The sequence below is a fragment of the Copadichromis virginalis genome, linkage group LG6, assembly GCF_057382275.1.
Source record: "Copadichromis virginalis isolate Kocher_CV1m ecotype Utaka linkage group LG6, C_Virginalis_male_GT1.1, whole genome shotgun sequence".
Taxonomy (NCBI): domain Eukaryota; kingdom Metazoa; phylum Chordata; class Actinopteri; order Cichliformes; family Cichlidae; genus Copadichromis; species Copadichromis virginalis.
Genome location: NC_140623.1, coordinates 9,673,503 through 9,694,357, shown reverse-complemented (window position 1 = coordinate 9,694,357; position 20,855 = coordinate 9,673,503). Strand labels below are relative to the sequence as shown.

Here is a 20,855-nt window from a genome sequence, read left to right as displayed (position 1 = left end):
AATTTAGAAATGAATATTGTCTGTATGGACTACCCCCCCCCAAAGAAAGTGCACATGTAAAACTGCGGTGTTAAACGATGCGGTTGAAAAATTTGAGTGCGCCTAACTTTTGTGCCGGTACGCCGTACCAGTGCGCCCATGTCAAAAAGTTAGTCTAGAGCCCTGCTTTAAGCTGGGCAGAGGGGGGAGGGGCGGTAGTTACACTCAGTAGTAGGGCTGGGTATCGTCACTGATTTCTAGAATCGATTCAATTCCGATTCACAAGGTCCCGAATCGATTCGATCCACGATTCGATTTAATTCGATTCGATTCGATTCAATTTAAATCTGGGAAATTTTGACAGTCAGAAATATAATTCAGATCAGTACATTTACATATTTTTGTATCTATAAAAAGGAAGCTGACACTCGCAAGACTTTATCCAAGCTGTGAGCATCACAGCAGATGCCTTTGTGTCAAAGTAGCTGAAGATAAAACACAGAAAAACATGTAGGTGATTTTCCTGGCCTGGGATTTTATAAAAAATATTCTGCAGTACATCAAAAACGAAAGAAAACCATTAATTAATCAACATTACCTCTGACGTTACAGCGGTTTTATTAGACACACGGCTAAGCATTTTGCATTTTGAATAATTTTAAAAAGTTTAAATTTGTTCAGTATTGAACAGCAGAAATGAGGTTTTCTTTTCGGAAGAATGTAAAAGGGAAAAAAACAGCGGCCGACAGCGCTGTAAGCAACAGTAGACTTGTGCGTAACAAGCAAGCGAATAATGAAGAAAGCGAAACTGTTCGAGAGAGGGGGGGGGGGGGGGGGGGAGAGAGGGAGAGAGAGAGAGCTGCGCATCGCAATGGAAGCAAAACAGTAAAAGAGTGAATTCATGACGATGTTTATGTGAAGCGTTTGGATCTTCTTTTGCTGCTGGTTCGGTCAATATTGTTTGGAGAGACATCACACTAACAGCCTTAGAATCAGCGCATAAAGGGCGTGAACACAAAGCGCGGACCCGGATCAGCGAGCTGTCGGCTTTCACTTTCAGCCCCGACTGTGAGAAAGGCGACATCTAACTGATTCTGATCCGCGGGTCACGCCCTGTGTTTAAGTCTATGTGAAGAATCCCTGTACCTGCTCTCATTTACTGTTTGGTGGTTCTTGAAATTTTGTGAGATGTCACCAGAGATTCTGGCATTTCGGACAAAATAAATTTATATTAAAAAATCGATTCAGGATTTTAATGAATCGATTTTACGTTATCCAAGCCAGAATCGATTTTAATCGATGAATCGATTATAAAAACCCACCCCTACTCAGTAGCACACGAACAGAGCCAGAGGGAGAGACAGAGCCAGGGACAACAACATCACATTAGAAAGGTATAGTAATCATCCACAACTATTTTCAGTTGCAGATGATAAAGGATTCGGAAAGTTTATTCATGCAGGTCCATATGACAGAGAATGTGCATCTTCTTTTTGTTTTCATATTATAATTTATATTTAATTGTGTTGTGGCTTGCAGTGTTTTGTGTTGTTTCACTTTAAATTTGTAAAAGGAAAAAGCTGAAAATTTAAATAGTTAAAAGTTGAAATGTGAATAGTTGGTTTTTGTATTATATGATTTATGTATTACATTTTATGTGGAGTGAATAAATAAAAGTATATTTACGGTGGCCCCTATAGACAAAGCACATACAAACTCCAAAACACGTACAAACTCCAAATCACGTACAAACTCCAAAACATGCAAAAACTCCAAAACACGTAAAAACACGTACAAACTCCAAAACATGTAAAAACTCCAAAACACGTAAAAACACGTACAAACTCCAAATCACGTACAAACTCCAAAGCATGTAAAAACTAAAAAACACGTAAAAACTCCAAAACACGTAAAAACACGTACAAACTCCGAAGCACATAAAAACTCAAAACACGTACAAAACACAACAGAAGTGCTCCAGGATGCTAGGGCGCAGTGTTGAACTTTTGTTACCTAGTGGCTACACAAGCCAGCAAGTACCAACGACCGGATTTGGTGTGTGGTAGTAACAGGTAAATGAACTTTTTTTAAAAAAATTATTTGACTATGAATGCTTGTGTATAAATACACAAACAATACACATATGGTTTCATGCTTTCAGTTGTGTAATTTAAGTGATCTAGGTAGCTCTGTTTTGGAAGTTCAGTTCATGCTAGAAATGTGTTTGGAGTTTGTACGTGTTTTGTCTCTGGGGGCCACCGCATATATTTATATATAAACATATAAAAATAAAACCACTTTTTTTTTTTACATTAGTAATTCCTTTTGTGCATAATTTTATATTGTTGTTAATAATAAATTAATTAAAGCAACAAAACAACCTGAAGAGCCTTTTTGGAGCCGAAAGAGCCGGCTCTTTTTAGTGAGCCGAACCGAAAGAGCCGGTTCTCTAAAAAGAGCCGGAAATCCCATCACTGTCAGCTACACAAGCTTTAGTGGAGAGTCTACAGCTAGTGTGTGAGCATTAAACACACACCACATACTCTCCCTGCCTCTCTGTAGAGTCACGTTTACAAAGACACAGGGACAGATCATAGATTTCACAGACAGTGGGGGAAAAGAAGATTTTTCCTTTAACAGTTAATGTTGCTGTGTCTCTGAGATGCTGACAGTGGTGGAATAAATCTGTACATTTACTTCACTCCTGCATTTAACTAAGGACAGGTTTCTAGAATTTAACATATCAGGATGTAAATCATATAATCTAGTCCTTGTCAGGCTTTAAAATGAGGTAAATACCAATGATGTATTACACAAATTACATGATGCACAGATTGCTGAGTGTTTTCAGCCTGGCTTCACAAATGATGAAATCCCTGTGTTATTAGCTGAATCACATGGTGTTACTATCAGCAAACATACTTTAATTTTTTGGGATCCGTTTTTGAGTGCGCGGTCCTGCGTAATATGCTTCCGGGTAACAAGAAAGCGACCGCATTCACGTATATTTTTGATTGGCAGAGCTAACTCGAAATTTCGAGTTATGGATACTAGCTTTTTTTTTTTTTTTTTTTAGTGGCGGAAACGGGCTTCCATACATTTCTCACCTTTTAAATTGAGATGTTTTTTTCTAGGAGACATTTGAGAAGGACTTGACAGGTATAAAACAACTGGGAGAAGTTAAGAATATTGTTGAAATAAAGAAAATGTGGATATTCGGGCCCTGAACCAGGTGTAGGACTGGACTCTCACACACATCACATCACCACACGCACTCTGGTTTTTCTTCATGCACACTTCCTATAATTTATAATCTCTTTCTGCTAGTTGCACATTTTTACTGTAAATTTCTAAGTAAAATCTGTAAATTTTGTAATAACCTGTAAATTGTAAATACTGTAAAATGAAGAAAATATAATCTGATCAAACATTATTCAGCTTTAAATATTGTTCAGCTTTAAAGTTACTGTGCAACTGTGTAATAAAAATGTGCTCACGACTTTGGCCTTGAGAGCGATAAGAAGCGATCGCCTCATCCTGCAGGTGCAAGATATCTGCAAGCGAAGAGACTAGAACACCCAAGGCCGATTTCCTTTTATGGAGTTGTTTTTCTGCTAATGCAGCACTTTCCTCACAACCCCCTCCTGTAAGTTTTAGAGAATATGTACCTATCCTCACAGAAAATCTTAGGAATCTCCTGATGTGAGCTGTGTTGAGAGGTTGTCTCTGTCTCAATAAAAGTTCACTGATTCCCCATCTGCAGCAGGTGTCCGGTTGTCTTCATTCTCCGCCAGCCTGGTTAAGTCAATTCCTCCTTAACATCTAAAAGAACCTATTTAATGAAGGAAGACGGTTCACTTTGTGTTTAATATTATTCTATTGCTGTTGTTGTTTTTTTTATATCCTTCAATTGGCGTCACGGAACAGGATCCGCTCCAGGTCAACTGGAACGGATGGGAGGACATCGGCCGTGGTCTGAGTGAACGGAGTTTGGACAAAAGCTGTGTGCACACAAAAACAAGGTAAGCAGACCTTTTATTTCTGCTATATTGAACATTATAAAAATACTTAGTGTCCAAACTCCTAGTAATTCATAACCAAAATTGTCTGGCTTACTTAAGGCTTGTTGAGAATCAGACAAGTGAATAGGAAATAAGTGAATAAGAGATAAGTGAATAAGAAATAAGTGAATAAGTGAATAAAGATAAGAGTGAACTGAGGTCTGACCACGGTTGCAGCCGACGGGTTGCTCTCCGGTGTCGGATATATACCTCAGTGCAGGTCTGGGACCTTGAAAGGGTTTATTAGTAACGCCTTTCTAAACAAATTAAAAGGTTAAAGGCCTTGAGAATATTTTTTAGTAATATTCTCTAAACTACAGAAGGGTTAGGAAGGCCCAGAGGACTTTATTAGAAAAGATCCTCTAAAACTTAAAAAGGAGAAGTACTGGTTGGAGTCCAAAGGAGGGGTCCCTTTAATCAATAGGAGAAAACGGATCTCTTCTTAAAACCCCGATGATTTTAGTGTTTTAAATGTTTGATGTTCTGTTTGATATTGGACACACATAAATACACGCTGAATGCTTGCTGTGGAACACTGGGCAGGACAGTTTGGTTCTCCGTTGTTCACAGATTACACAATTAAAGGAACTAGGTTCCTCTTTTGGTTAAAATAATACACCACACATAGAATTTTTTTTTTTTTTTTTTTTTACACATTTATTACATACATAAGGAGGGTAATGAGTGACTGCAGGTAATGTATGAAGTGTGAATGAGACGTGTGAACAAGGTGACAACCAACTAGCACCCCTATCAGGAAGCTCTAGGCAAGGTTACCCGCCAGACTCCGGTTTGGTAGAAGCTTGGTAACACCTGAAGGGATATTTCAGTGCTGACTCACCTTTAAAGCAGCGCCCCAGCTGTTAGTGCCTAACAGAGGCAGAAACCCAGCTGGCCCAAATTCTCCTTTAAAATCAATAAAAGAACACTCCTCCATTGACAGTAAAATGGATGGAGAATTAGATCGAGAAATTAATGATGATGGTTGGGGTCCCGGTGTTATTCTTAGCACATTGGGAGAACAATTAACATGTGTTGAGACAGTCATCAACTCCACACACCAGCCTAAAGAAGCAAAAAAGCAGAAAGAGTCATTGAGGAAAACAGCTGAAAGGTTAATGAAAGAAAAGGGAAAGGCTGAGGGGAGTAGTGGTAACTGGGGAATAATTTGGCAGAATAAGGCTATGCAGGCAAAAGAGAAAGAGGAAGAAGCCAACTCAGCAGCAGCAGGTGCAGGTGTGATGAGCGGGGTGAGACACAGAAAGGAAGCAGATAAGCACGCAGGCCGCAAAGTTAAATTTAATCACTGGGTGTGTTTATGGGAAACTGCAAAACCACACATGAAGAAAAATAGGTCTCAGCCACCTCCCTATTCTGCCTCAACTCCTCCCTCAGCAGGCATATATCCGGTACTTAATATCTCTGGTGGAATAATGACTATTGGAGAAGAACCGCCCGTAGCTCCAACTCCCATAGATACCAAGCATTTTTGCCCAGGAAGCTCCTCTCTGTCGGCGACATCCTCAGCTAGTAGTAGAGCCCCCTCTTCTATGTCCCATTGTTTTGGAACCGGATCTGAGGGCCTAACTGACCCCTTTGCGAGCGCACCATTTGCGGTTCGAATGAACAGACAGGAACCCACTGAACAACAATTAACTGATCAAGAAGCAGCATTACGCAGCTGCTTAAATGAACATAGGTCAGTGGTCCAGGTGAATAATCGTGTTGCGTCAGCCCCTCTTTCCCGGTCCAACCCCTTTGCCAGCACTCCTGTCGCTGTTAAAGGAGATCTGACCGCTACTGCAAAAACTGAGCCTGGCACTTCACCAAATGTCACAGTTACCATGTCTTTGGTGGGCCGTCAGGATCCGGAAACACAGATGAGTTTAGCCCACGTTTTTGCTGACACTGCTTCCCCACCAGGCGGGGAAGGAACTGAGGATACTGATGATGAACTCAGTGACCTTAACAATACACCCCCCTCTACCCCTCCCAGTTTACGATATCAGACTAGATCTAAGGGCCCTGTGCCTCAGCCTCCAGGCATATTTCCCCTGGTCCAGACTAAAGCGCAACGTAGACCAGTGTATCAACCTTATTCATTCGGAGATGTCCAGGCCCTAGTGGACAAACTCCCTGACATAACGGAGGGAGGGAATGCCTGGTTGGCTGGTTTGGATAAATACACAGCTGGACAGGACCTCGCACTGGGAGATTTTAGAGCTATTATAACTAGGTGCACATCCCGATCTCAGGCAGCGGACCTGGAACAAAATGCGGGTACTACCATGCATGAGAACGAGGTGCCACTAATGCAGGCCTTGAGGTTTATTGGACCGGCCCTGCGCAAACAATTCCCACCCAAAAATCAAGGCACCTTACAGAAATTTAAATGGGAGGGAAAGCAAAATCCCACCCATTATCTAAATCAGGCTGTTGAAGACTGGGTGAACCATACAGGTCATCACCCCAGTAGGACTTGTTCACAGAGCATGTGGTTTAGAAGGGCGGTGCTGAGGGGCATTCCGGAGTCAGTAAGCCAGAAAATGGAGGATAATCCTGATTTGCAGGACTGTGACTTTGCAATCTGGAAGAAACATTTGATTTTTAATCTTAACAAAGTGCAGATTAAGTCTGATGATAAAGCGGAGAGCGTCGAAGATTTACAGTTGCAACTGTTGAAGGTTCAGCTGCAGAAAGCTAAAAACGACCTGGGTGGAAAAGGTGACAAGCCTAAAAAGCAGCTTGTGGCCGCTGCGGCTCCCCCTCCTGGTCCAGTTGCCCCTGATTTGTATCCGAACCCATGGCCAACTGATCCACAGCCCCCCCAGTATGGTGCTTATCACTCCCCGGCCCCTTATGGGCAGAGAGGTTCCCCATTTGGAGGAAACAGAGGTGGTTTCAGGGGAAGGGGTCAGATGGGAGGTGGTAGGGGAGGCCAGATGTATGTTTGTTTCCGGTGTGGACAACCTGGACACTGGGCTAAAGCGTGCCCTTTGAACCCGGCTGCTGGAAGAGGCAGGGGAGCCCGTGGTGGGCCCTATCAGCATCCTGGCCACAGAGGTGGACCTCGTGGTGCTGTGGTGCCCCCGGCCCCACAGATGCCTGTGATGGGGTGGGAGTATTACGAGGGTGGTCCCCAGCTATAGGACACCCCACAGACTGCCCAGGACGGTGAAGGGACAACGGCGGACCCTATGCTGTCCATAACTGTAGATAGAAGAAGAAGCAGCTTTTTAGTGGACACTGGAGCTACGTACTCCACCATTAAGGATGTTGCTCGTGAAAGACTTACTGACAGAGTGATTACAGTGGTGGGCATATCTGGGGAACCTAAAACTCTGCCTTACACCGTGCCCCTCCCCACAACGGTTGGAGATCAGACCTTGTTACACAGCTATGTTTGTTCAAAACAGGCGCCTGTGAATTTACTGGGAAGAGACTTGTTGATTAAATTAGGAGCCACAATACTCTGCTCTTCACAAGGCCTAACTGTGACTCTCCCTACTGGGATTGTAATTCCCTGCTCTGATGGGCCAGAGGGCGGTGGTCAGTTTCTGCTGCAACCCTCCTCCTGTTTGGCGGACTCTGCTGACATCTACTGGGCATTATTGGAAGTTGAAACACCTGCTGAACCAGGAGTTTGGACTGCTTTTCAGCAATGGCGGCCGTGGCTCTCACTTCTACATCCTTATGTCCCTCCCCCTGACCCACCTCATGTTACACTGTTTTATGACAGGCATGACACCACCTGGTACCAGCACATGTTCCAAAAGCAGTGTGAGGGGCGGGCTTGGTCTCTGAACATGTCGTGCATTTTTGCGGCACCGGAGGGAGTGGCAGCAGCGGTTACTTTAACAACAGATCAATTACAGTGGTACATGATGTCTGATGAGGCAGCTCCCCATGTGTCACTGGCCTTACATCCTGGACACCAGGCTAAGGAGCTGGGTGGAATGGTTAAACGTTCCCTTGCGGCCACTGACTGGACACCTACAAAACTCCCACAGGTTTTGTTTTCTCCATCTACCAAGACATACCAAATTTTAAATGATTGCTTTAATTCCTCAACACTGCAACATGGAGTGGTCAGCGGGTCACATGGAAGAGAACACACAGACCACTGTGATGCTGCGCCTTTACTCGACTCTCTTCCAGATTGTTTGTGGTCCCTTGGACCCACAGATGTAGGTTTAGTTGATGTGGAGCCAGTCTCTTTTCAACTGTCATCTGCTACCCCTTTGTGGCAGCCTCAGTACCCACACAGACCGGAGGCTGAGGCTGGGATTGCAGAAACAATTTCTGGTTTGGTCACTGCCGGTGTCTTGGAGCCCTCCTGCTCTAAGTGGAACACGCCCATCCTACCCGTTGAGAAAAAAGGCACGGGGAAGTTCAGAATGGCACATGATTTGAGAAGGATTAATGCCTTACTTGGCACTCCTACTTTGCCTGTGCCTAATCCTTATGTTGCCTTGACCAACCTCCCACCATCTCATGCCTGGTTCACCTGCATTGACTTGGCTAATGCCTTTTTCTGCCTCCCACTTCGTGAGTCACTGCGTGACATTTTCTCATTTACATTTAGAGGCCGACAATGGCGTTACACTCGCTTACCACAGGGATTTGCCCTCTCCCCAGGACTGTTTAATCAGTGTTTGAAAGAACTTTTACAAACCTGCCCACTACCATCTGACTGTATGTTAATACAATATGTGGATGACCTTTTGCTGTCTGCCCCCACGGCTGACATCTGTTTGGAGGCCACCAGAGTGGTACTACACCACCTGGCCAACACAGGTTTTAAAGTGAGCAAAAACAAACTACAGATTGCAAGAAAACAGGTTTCTTTTCTAGGCCGCATGGTCTCACAGTCCGGTATTTCCTTGTCCCCAGAACACAGGAACTCCATTTTGCACCATCCAAAACCTCTAACTGTAAAAGACATGTTGTCATTTTTGGGCCTGACTGGTTACAGCAGGACCTATGTCCCAGACTATGTTGGCCTTACTTCCCCTTTGCGCGTTTTGGTAAATGAACAAGGCATGAGAAACCTCTCTGCTCCCCTCTCATGGACTACAGAAACAGAACAGGCGTTTATAAAGTTAAAACAACAGCTTTCTGTCGCCTCTGACCTTGCTGTGCCAGATTATGCTTTGCCTTTTCATCTTGATGTTTCTGGAACTGGAACCCATATCAATGGTATCCTGTTCCAGAAAAAAGGGGGAGAGAGAAAAGTGTTGACATATGTAAGCGTAATGCTTGACAACACTGAAAAACGCCACCCACCGTGCACACAACACGTTTCTGGACTTGCAAAAATCATTCAGAAAACAGCACACATAGTGATGAACCACCCACTAAAAATTTTGACATCACACAGTGTGGTGGCCTACGTCTCCTCACAGGCCTTCACACTCACTTCACTCAGGCAGAGACGCCTCAGTACCATTTTGGAAGCACCACACATCACCTACTCACATGAAGGCATAAACATGGCTGATCACATGGGATCAGGGGAACCACATATGTGTGAAGAGGTTGTGCAGGTACAGGAGAAAATCAGGCCAGATTTGCAGGCAGAACCTCTAATGGATGCAGAAAAAGATTGGTTCACAGATGGATGTTGTTTCAGAACTGAAAGTGGAATGTTGAAGGCTGCATGGGCAATAGTGGAACAGACAGACATGAGATGGAAAACAGTGAAGGCAGAGCAGTTGACAGGACAACAGTCTGCACAGAGAGCTGAACTGAGAGCGGTGATTGAAGCCTTAAGGATGGGAAAGGGACAGAAAGTGAATATATACAGTGATTCAGCTTATGCTGTGGGAGCAGTGCATGTGGAGCTCAAGCAGTGGCTAAGAGCTGGTTTTTTGACAGCCAGCGGAAAGCCTATTAAACATGAGATAGAAATGAGGGAATTAGCGGAAGCACTGTTGTTACCTGTTAAGGTGGCAGTGGTAAAATGCAAAGGACACAGTGCCGGATTGGACTTAGTGGCATTAGGTAACAAACAGGCCGACTTAGTAGCTAAGCAGACAGCTGGTTACTTACCCTCCCTGATTATGGTAATGGACCCAGAAGCCACACCCCCTCCAGAAAGACCACCCATACAACTAGGCCTAGCCACAATCAGAGAGTTACAGGACAAAGCCAGCCCCCAGGAAAAATCATTATGGGTAACAAGAGGGGCCACAAACACAGATGTTTGGCGTGGCCCAGATGGAAGGCCCATTCTACCGCCAGGGGTCAGACAGACAGCAATGGAAGAGGCACATGGAGTGGGGCATGTGGGACCTGCACAAATGATGAGGAACTTAGCCGCCTGGTGGCACCCTTATCTAAAAGACATGACAAAATACATGGTTAAAACCTGTAAGGAGTGCAACCAATTTGGAATCAAGCCCGCCTTCAAGCCAATAGCAGGGTACTTCCCCATCCCACTTTGCCCAGGGAAAGAAATAATCATTGATTACACAGACATGGTGGACAGGGTAGGTAGTTACAGGTACCTGCTGGTGGCTGTGGATGCATTTTCAGGTTGGCCAGAAGCCTGGCCGACAGCAAGTGAAAACAGTAGAACTGTGGTGAAGTGTCTGATTAATCATTATATACCACAGCATGGGTTTCCCGAGGTCATAAGGTCGGACAATGGTTCACATTTCAGGAACCACGATCTGCAGAGGGTTGAAGCCGCATTAGGTTTGAAACATAAGTTTGGCTCAGTTTACCACCCCCAATCCCAGGGGAAAGTGGAAAGGATGAATCAAACTCTAAAAACTAAATTGGCTAAAATCTGTGCACAGACCAAATTAGATTGGGTTAAGGCATTGCCTCTTGCATTAATGTCCATAAGATGCTCAGTAAATCAAACCTCTGGTTACACTCCATTTGAGTTGGAGCATGGCAGGCCTTTTCCTGGCCCCTCCTCTCGCCTGTTAATGTCGGATGAAGCTGATTCAGACCTCGATCCGAGGACATATTATAACATGCTCCGCAGTTTTGTTGCCCAGTATTCCTCACAGGTCGCTGAAAGAAACCAGCAAGAGCTGAAAGAGGCGGCTACACCTGGAATGGACTACGTCCTCCTGAAAGTCACAAAGAGAAAGTGGGCTGAGCCTCGCTGGACAGGCCCTTACCGCATAACAGAGCGGACCTCCCACGCTGTCAGGCTCGAAGGGAAAGGTGACACCTGGTTTCATTACACACAGTGCGCTGCTGCCACCGAACCAGGAAGAACCTTGAGAGAGGTGCAGAAGGACCTGTCAGAAGGAGCTGCAACAGCATCACCAACCACTTGAGGGAGCCAAAACTCAACCTACAAGCCGGCTGGTTACAAAAGGGGGTGTTCTTCATACTGAACTAAACATTTTTATTTTTCTATTTTTAACATCTTTTATGACTTTGCTTTTATATTGGCTTGAGTTTTTAAGATTTACATTTTACATTGCAATAGTTTTAACCGCTGAAAGCTCATTTAAAGTTGTGTCACTGATACTTTTTGTTGCTCTTTAATTCCTAGAACACGCCCTTGGCGAGGTGGGGGGAACTGGACCACCTTTCTGTGCCCCATCATCCTCTATTAGAAGACATCCAAGCTAAGTAAACATGTCTTGGCCCTTTCCCCCTGAAATGACATGCAGGCAAAGATGTTGCGTCTTTGTTTGCTTCCTGGCCCTGGGTCTCATTCCCATTGGCATAATCCTGATCTGTGAAGGGCCCCCGACATTTCTGACACCTTCAAGTTCAAAAGCTTCGCCCCCTTCTGACAGTCCCAATCTGACAAATGTAGCCCCTAGGGTCTTGCCCACCACTTCCTCTCCAGTTTTGCCCACGCCCGCTCCATTTAGAAAGAAACGAGACACGGTTACCTCCTGTACCCCAAGTACGACTAGAATGATTACTCTCTGTGTCCCCAACAATAAAAGTTGGGTAGTCGAAATAGATTTCGCTAGCTTCCCAGTCACTCCCGTCACCAAAGACCAAGGGGGGGATCTTTTTAACCTTGCAGTACATCTCTCCTCCTCAGTGTGGTATATAACCCTGGGAGGTTGGCATCAGTGGAAGTGGTCCAGTTTAGTGTCAGAAACGGACCTCGATTGGTCCAAGCACTCTAGGGGTCAGGCTTTGCACTGGAGAAACCAAAATATGCTCAGAATAGCAAAAAAACCGGATCTTTCAGGCTTAATTTTTACCCTAAAGGATCTGGCCTTGACCTCCTGTCAACAATTTATACTTGCCCCTTGGACTGATCGCACCGCCCTGTATTGGCAAATGGAAATATGCCCTAGCGTTGGTGCAGCTCCAAGCTCTGTAGTTAAAGATGATAACCCCACCTTTAATGGCCCTCCGGTGACATATACAAACGGGGGGAGAAACGGCCGAATACGCATTGTAGACACAAATAAAATGTCTAAAGATGACCTCTTCCAAATTCTAACCGGTATTTCTGGAGCAACAAACAACTGGTTACTACTAGCTGAACAAGCTGCTGACAAGACGGCTTCCGACTGCATAGTGTGTATGGGAGCCCGCCCCACTTTAAGAGTCGTACCGGCGCCAGTCAATAGTGCATGCCTCCTGCATCTTATGAACAATACAAAACGAGGTCATTGCTCATATCTGGAAAACCACTTTCCTAAAACTCAACGCTCGGTCTCTAATAAACCACCTTTCTTTTCTTCAGATGTAGCTGTGAACAATTTCACTTGTATTAACCTGACTGGCAATGCAGTAAAACTAGGTAGCTTGAACTCTTCTTGGTGCACTGAGATGACGGTTATGAAACCAAACTTCCGACCTACGGCTAGGGCTGATTTGTGGTGGTGGTGTGGCAATAACAAGTTATATGATGGTTTCCCTCGGGATGCGTCAGGTCTTTGCGCTCTCATAACTCTTATTTTACCTGTTTTAGTCACTCCAGTAGATCTCTCTATAGAAGTACACGAAGTTGGCCTCCCATCCTCCTCTGAACGCCGCTCTAAACGTTCTCTAATCCCAGGTTCAGCTCATAATCCAACCTATATTGATGCTGTAGGTATACCCCGTGGGGTCCCCGATGAATATAAACTGCGAGACCAGGTTAAAGCAGGATGGGCCTCGATACTTTGGATGGTTGAAATAAATGCGAATGTAGACAGAATTAACTACATTCACTTTAATGTGCAACTGTTGGCTAATTACACTCGAGATGGTTTTGAAGCTGTGCATGCACAGTTATCTGCCACTTCCCTAATGGCTTTCCAAAACAGGGTCGCAACGGATTTTCTCCTCGCAGAAAGAGGCGGAGTCTGCAGCCTTTTTGGTCAGGAGTGCTGTACCTATATCCCCAATAACACAGCTCCTGATGGTTCCCTCACTAAAGCTATTACTGGTCTCACAGCTCTTACTGTTAAAATGAAGGCACACTCGGGCGTTGATACTGCCATGTGGGACTCTTGGCTTAACATGTTTGGCAAATATAAGGCCCTTGTAGCTTCCATCCTAGTTTCCATCTCAGTTTTTGTTGCTGTCCTAGTCACCTGCGGTTGCTGTTGTATTCCATGCATTCGATCCCTCTTCCAGAGACTGATTGTTACAGCTCTCTCTCCTGAGGATAAGGATCTCGCCCGGCAGATGCCTTTATTGGCTAGTCAACTTCCCACCTCCTCGCCAACGGATGATGAAAACTCTGATCGTGAGGGTGACGAACATTATCGTCTTTCTCTTGTTTAAATGCTTCTAGAATGGTTGTTTCTCTGTGGTGTTTTGTATTGGGCTTGTTATTAATTGTTTCCCTCACCCACTTCCTCTTGAAGGATATATCTGGTTGAACTGTGTCTGGTCGGGTTGTGAGGGTTAAGCGATGTTCTCAGGGTCTCCGGACTTAAGCCTGAGCGAATGTGTACTCCCACCACTGGATATAAATTGTTTTTTTTTCCACACCCCTTCCTCACTTTTACCATATTCACTTTTGAATGTCCTTAGCAGTTACCGTTCTGGGTTTATTTTACGGTTGATTTATTCTTTCACATTTTCACGTTTATATCTCTCATTATTATAGTATACTCTGTACTCTCCACATTTTTATCATTACTTATGCTTTTTGGTTGCTGAGTTACAGGAACTGTTAATTTTGTGTCTCTACCCTGGTTGCACTGACTCGTTGTATCCTTGTGTGCAGGACAGCTGTTACTGCTTTCGTCGGGAACCGAGACTGCTTGCAGCCGACCCCTGGGCAGGGTGGTGCCTGGACTCTTTTCTCCTCATCTGCAATGACAGATAAAGACAAATGATAAGACCCGAGGAGTTTTTCGAGCCAGGCTTCGACACGTCTCTGTGTTCCTTTGAATGTTACTTATTTTTGTGTGTTGACCCATTTAAGATGGGTCAAAAGGGGGATTTGAAGAAAATATAATCTGATCAAACATTATTCAGCTTTAAATATTGTTCAGCTTTAAAGTTACTGTGCAACTGTGTAATAAAAATGTGCTCACGACTTTGGCCTTGAGAGCGATAAGAAGCGATCGCCTCATCCTGCAGGTGCAAGATATCTGCAAGCGAAGAGACTAGAACACCCAAGGCCGATTTCCTTTTATGGAGTTGTTTTTCTGCTAATGCAGCACTTTCCTCACAACCCCCTCCTGTAAGTTTTAGAGAATATGTACCTATCCTCACAGAAAATCTTAGGAATCTCCTGATGTGAGCTGTGTTGAGAGGTTGTCTCTGTCTCAATAAAAGTTCACTGATTCCCCATCTGCAGCAGGTGTCCGGTTGTCTTCATTCTCCGCCAGCCTGGTTAAGTCAATTCCTCCTTAACATCTAAAAGAACCTATTTAATGAAGGAAGACGGGTTCACTTTGTGTTTAATATTATTCTATTGCTGTTGTTGTTTTTTTTATATCCTTCAAAAACCACTGTCATTTAATGGTCGGGCATTGCATTGCACAGCTACAAGCATTTCACCTCATGTCATACAGTGTATGGTTGTGTGTGTGACAAATAAAATTTGAATATGATAACAATAGAGCTATTTTTCTGAAATCATAAAAGGTAGTAAAAGTCAGCAAAACAGCAATTGTTGAAGCTGCTTCCTGTTTGAGGGAACTGCCCATTCAACCACTTTGAGTGTTCTCTTAAATGACCTTTTTCAACAATAAAGCCCAGGAATGACACTGAATCAACATGAAATTCACATTTCTCACCTTTTAAATTGAGATGTTTTTTTCTAGGAGACATTTGAGAAGGACTTGACAGGTATAAAACAACTGGGAGAAGTTAAGAATATTGTTGAAATAAAGAAAATGTGGATGATGAAGTCACAAAGGATGTCATTGACTAGGGCCTGAAAGACTCCTGGTGTGTTTGCTGAAAATGCTATTTTCAAATAACCGAAACGACCCATTTGGGTTTAAAAATTATACTGATTACTGGAAGGTGAAGGAGGACCAGTAAGCGAGTCAATGGAGCAGTCATAAGGACGATGAGGTGTGAGATAAAGAGCTAAACCTCCTCTCACTTTGGTTAAGGGTAAACAGCCTATTGCCCGCAGCATCAGCTAAATCCTTTGTCATAAACACTTTGCAATGAAATTTGGGTTTGGTTTCAGCATGGCTTCGGCCCATCTCAGAGCTCACCCTCGCAGCAGGATAACCATGAAAGCAAATTTTGCACAGTCTGAAGAATAAGTTCTACTTTGTTGATGAAACACTAGGAAACACTGTTTGAGGAACCCTCTGTTCTTTTCTAACTCGCTGGTGAAAACTTCAGGTGGCCTTTCCAGAGGTACAAGCTCTCTGAGCTGTGCTGCTGACCATGTCCATCGTTTTATGACCACAGTATACTCATAACGGATGTCAATCCAGCAGATTATCTTTGGCATGTGGTGGATCAGAAGATTTGCAACATGGATGCACAGCCGACAAACCTGAAGCAACTGTGTGATGCTATCATATCAATATGAAACTAAATCTGTGAGGAATGTTTCCAGGTCTTTGTTGAATCTGTGCCACAAAGAATTAAGGCAGTTCTGAAGGTGAAAGAAGGTCCAAAACAGTACTGGCAGGTGTAACTAATGAAGTGGACAGTGACTGTATTTAGTGTCTAGATGTTTTTTTCAGTATTTTATTCACTTAATAGCAGGACAGAATACCACATGACTGTGGCCTTGTGTTATACCCTCTCTGCTGCAGTGATGCTGCAGACAAACACAAACATCGTGATTAGACATTCAAGAAGAGCCTCTTAAAGATGAAGGTCTGTGTCTCTTGACCTAAACACATAATCCAGTTAAATCTGATTTATGTTCATTAATGCCCCTCACACTGTAACTTAAAGTAATAAATCGGTCACTGATTAATTACAGAAGTACGTCTGTGAGCATAAAGATGTAAGCCTTGGACCATCAGGATAAAATGTGGTTGGGAAACTTAACAAGCTTTGATAAAACTTCATCAGTAGCTCAAGCAAGACCTCAAAACCTTCGATCACCACGGGTGGTTAGCAGACTGTGGTTGTACCATGCAGCCTAACAACATGCAGTAAATTGCAGGTTAAAGCAGTCTGCTTACACATTGTTAAACGAGGGAAGGGAACTAATGTGGCTGTCACATTACCCTTTTGTCCCATTTCATCCCAGGACTTGATTAAATTGCTGCTCACTTTCTACAGTACTTAAAACTGATCAGTAGGACCTGAAACTGCAAACATTCAAACATTCAGGCCAACAATCAGTTGGTGAACATATTAATCTACTACAATTAGCAAAAATGAATAAATAAACAGAAGAAAGTTAGAGTGATATCAGAGTCATGCAAGTTTTTGACCAGCAGGTTAAACTCATGCAAATTAGCTTCATCCAGGCTCATGAAAACACTGTCCTGCTTATAAACAGCAGATCATTTGTGTCAGTGTCAGGATGGTTTATATTTGAGCTTTTAGTTCACACAGAACAATTTTTATTAATTGTTTTTAGCGATTACGAAAGTCTGTGAATCCCCAAATTGTTCAGTTGTTCTCTTTGCTCCCCATGAGGTCACTTTCACCATGTGACAAAAACAACACCCCACTCTACACACTCGGGCCACCAGCAACTTTCTAAATCCTCAATAAAAAGCTGACAGGTTGCAATGATGTTCCAAAGAACTTATTAAGAAAACAACTAAATACACAGAAAATGTTATGAAAATTGGTTTATTTTATATCTCATAGTTTTAAATGATGCAATAAAAATATGTATAAAACATCACAAACTGTAATATTTTACAAATGCTTACGTCCTGCTGATGCAATGGAGACATCTTCCAGTGACAGTCTTCATCAGTGTGAGTGTGAGGAGGATCCTAAACCCACCAACACAGAAGTGCATGTTCACAACTCCCTCTGTGCAGGCGGGGTGGTGCTGTGGCCAGTCAGGTATGAAGTTCTGAGAGTGGATCTTTGGTCCTCTGTGCAGCTCTGTCCACTCTCAGCTTCCCTGCAAAGTAATAACACAAGAAAGACGTCATTTTAACACAAAACAGCATTTTCATTGTTGGTAGCTGCAGTATGTTGTTAAAAAGCAATTTTAAACCCAACGTATACACATGAAAAATATAAATAAAGCTAAACCTACAGTGCTGCTGACATAGGATGATGATTTATACCAACTATTGGAAGAATTTTGTCTTCAATACAGTTTGTTGTCAATGTGAGGTGATAACTTACATAGTTGGAACACAGCACCACTCTCCCGTTTTTCACTTGGTCATCCATCCTTCTCATCGGGTTGGTCGGGGTAAGGCTGTCTTCTGGGTGGGGTGTTTGCTCCATCTTGGACATTGAGTGTCTGAAGTGTTGAATTCTTAGCCACAGGCTATACCTTATGTAAAAACAAGAGACTACAGTCAGTTCACTGCATCATTTTTAAACCTTTTCTACTTATTTGTGTTGAGATTAAGTACAGACTTACCTTTGTCCTGCATGGTGAATTAGGGCTTGGGAAAAACATATATTATTCAAGAAAAAAACAATACATTTCACATGTGCAAGTCAGATGTTCTTATATCTGTAAAAACACAAAGGCAAAGTTTAAAAACACATTCTAACATAAACTAATCAGAGTCACTGTCATCAAGGGAAAGGTTAAAAAGCCTCTCCCAGAAACATCTGACTCCAAAACTACCTGAGGATGTTGAAGGGGCATCAAACTGGTCACTCACCTTGCACCTCTTTGCACTTACCTCTTCGGTGCAGATGTCTTCTCTGCTTCTCTTTTCTGAGGAAGGAGCAGCAGAGAGATCAGCTGAGGAAGAAGCAGCAGAGGGAACAGTTGAGGGAGGAGCAGCTGAGGAAGAAGCAGCAGAGAGAGCAGCTGAGGAAGAAGCAGCAGAGGGAGTAGCTGAGGAAGGAGCAGCAGAGGGAGTAGCTGAGGAAGGAGCAGCAGAGGGAGTAGCTGAGGAAGGAGCAGCAGAGGGAGCAGAAGAGGAAGGAGCAGCAGAGGGAGCAGAAGAGGAAGGAGCAGCAGAGGGAGCAGCAGAGGAAGAAGCAGAGGGAGCAGCAGAGGGAGCAGCTGGGGGAGGAGCAGCTGGCGGATCACCAACTGGGGCAACAACTCGAGGGAAGAGTGGGGCATTGGCCTGGCCGAAAGGCGGCATGGCGATGGGGGCAGCACCTGGAGCAATAGGACGTTGCCAATCGTGCCAAAACGGCTCTGGAGGGTGCTCCCGGATGAGAGGGGAATCATCTCTCTCATCCATGGTGTCATACCCAGAGTCATCGCTAAGCCAATCCCCCCACTCTTCTGAGTCGTTCCAGTCAGATGAACTGTCAGTCTGTTCACTCACCTCTTCATCATCTACAGGTAAGTAGGGGCGGTACTCACCATACTCACCTTGCTGTTCACCGTCATCAGCATCTGGTGCTTCATGAGAAGAGGGTGAGGGTGAGAGAGGGATAAAATACCTACCATACTCACCTTGCTGTTCACCGTCATCTGCATCTGATGCTTCATGAGAAGAAGGTGAGGGTGAGAGAGGGATAAAATACTCACCATACTCACCTTCGCTGATACGCTGGGTATCAGTGTCCTGAGCTTCTGCAGGGCGTTCAACCACATAGTCAAGACGCCCTGTGAGGAAACAATTTTTAAAATAACATTAGGAATGTAATATATATATACACACACATATATATACATATATATATATATATATATATATATATATATACACACATATATATATACACATACATATATATATATATATATATATATATATATATATATATACACACACACATATATATATATATATACACACATATATATATATACACATACATATATATATATATATACACACATATATATATACACATACATATATATATATATATATATATATATATATACACACATATATATATACACACATAGATATATATACACATACATATATATATATATATATACACACATATATATACACATACATATATATATATATATATATATATACACACATATATATATATACACATACATATATATATATACACACATATATATATATACACATACATATATATATATATATATATATATATATATATATTTTTTTTTTTTAAATAAAAGCACAACCTCCTTGGCAAGAGTAAGAATTGCACACACAAAGCTCTGCAGGTATGTCTGAAAATGATGGTCAAGTCAAAAACAAACAAACAAACAAACAAACAAACAAACAAACAAACAAACAAACAGAAACTCTTAACTCAGAATCCACATATTTAGAAATGTGCCGTGAGGACAGATACATCTAATCTGTGGTAAACATGCTATCCCTGTGTAAATATCCCTGTGTACAATATCTCTCTCTGCTATCTAATAAGGTTAAAAGCATTACCGTAACAGAAGATAGGTCTTAATGCCATTATTACTACTGTTTTCATATTCTTTTGATATTATTTTATTTGTATTTTTTTATCTTTGTGTTTTGCAGCAGAGAAAAAATATAGTTTATGTCAATAAAGCCTTTGATCCGGAGAAGAAAAGGATGTCAGGAGGGGACCTGGATCTGTGTGTTTACGCCTGCGTGTTCTGACCCCGCCATGACATCTTGAAGATGCCGTTACCACAGAAACTGATTTTTGGGCATTTTACAAATTTTAGTCCATTAAGCTATTTTTAACCATTTCATTTTAAAGAAAAGTGTCAAATTTGAAGCCTTCAAATCAAAGAAACACCTTTTTTTCATATTCATACACCAGTCGTTAATAATTTCTACACCTCTCCCGGAAAATTTTAAACATACAAACAATTTACGGGAAACAATCTTGAATACACATATTTGATCACGTTAAAACTTGATATTCACACTGGAACTTGTTAAATTATTACAGTAATTTACATTTAAAGAAATTTTCAAACGTACCTGCAGCGAAGTCCAGGTGACAGTCGGGGAGTCCGGGTTCACGGCGAGCCATCTTCAAACTTGAAAAACAAAAACAAGTACAAACGATGAAGTACTTGTTCTGCTCTCAAGTTATATCCGCTTTTAGTGAAATAGTTTGCAAAACTTAGCTTTCCACAGGCTGAGGTTGGAGCAGGTCGAAACAAGTCCACGAGCAAGTGTAAACAGACGTTTGGAACCTTGTTCAGCATTTATATACCCTCGGCGGCCATGGTTACGGTTGTCAACGTGTACACGTGCACGTGATAGAACTATCCGGTTGTTCAGTCTGACCTCACTAGCCGTGTCTGGGTCTAAACTCCGCTGCAGGTCCATATATCAAACGATCACTATGGCATTACTGAGAGTTGAAAAACTGTCTAAAGTCTTTCATCTTTAATAAAATGATCAG

At 42.8% G+C, this 20,855-nt stretch overlaps 3 protein-coding genes across 5 annotated transcripts; 2 read left to right on the top strand and 1 right to left on the bottom strand.

The window, feature by feature from the left end:
- Positions 1-3,666: 3,666 nt before the first annotated feature.
- LOC146707175 (uncharacterized) lies at positions 3,667-14,777 on the top strand. 2 transcript variants are annotated; one of them, XM_085458503.1, is made up of 3 exons: positions 3,667-3,777; positions 3,907-4,001; positions 11,560-14,777. In XM_085458503.1, exon 3 carries the CDS (start codon positions 11,646-11,648, stop codon positions 13,749-13,751), a length of 2,106 nt encoding a protein of 701 aa, XP_085314629.1. In that variant the 5' UTR covers positions 3,667-3,777; positions 3,907-4,001; positions 11,560-11,645; the 3' UTR covers positions 13,752-14,777. The 2 variants fall into 2 exon arrangements, with proteins under 2 accessions (XP_085314629.1, XP_085314628.1); XM_085458502.1 differs by having other exon boundaries at positions 3,667-4,001.
- LOC146707176 (uncharacterized) lies at positions 4,477-7,440 on the top strand. Its single transcript, XM_085458500.1, has one exon. The coding sequence runs from the start codon at positions 4,988-4,990 to the stop codon at positions 7,187-7,189; it is 2,202 nt and encodes a 733-aa protein (XP_085314626.1). The 5' UTR covers positions 4,477-4,987; the 3' UTR covers positions 7,190-7,440.
- A 2,414-nt stretch (positions 14,778-17,191) lies between the features above and the next one.
- LOC146707174 (uncharacterized) lies at positions 17,192-20,684 on the bottom strand. Of its 2 annotated transcripts, XM_085458508.1 has the most exons (4): positions 20,426-20,684; positions 17,965-19,122; positions 17,721-17,874; positions 17,192-17,490 (listed from the first exon to the last, which is right to left on the bottom strand). In XM_085458508.1, the coding sequence occupies exons 1-2, from the start codon at positions 20,475-20,477 to the stop codon at positions 18,107-18,109; spliced, it is 1,068 nt and encodes a 355-aa protein (XP_085314634.1). In that variant the 5' UTR covers positions 20,478-20,684; the 3' UTR covers positions 17,192-17,490; positions 17,721-17,874; positions 17,965-18,106. The 2 variants fall into 2 exon arrangements, with proteins under 2 accessions (XP_085314634.1, XP_085314633.1); XM_085458507.1 differs by having other exon boundaries at positions 17,721-19,122.
- Between the last annotated feature and the right edge of the window lie 171 nt (positions 20,685-20,855).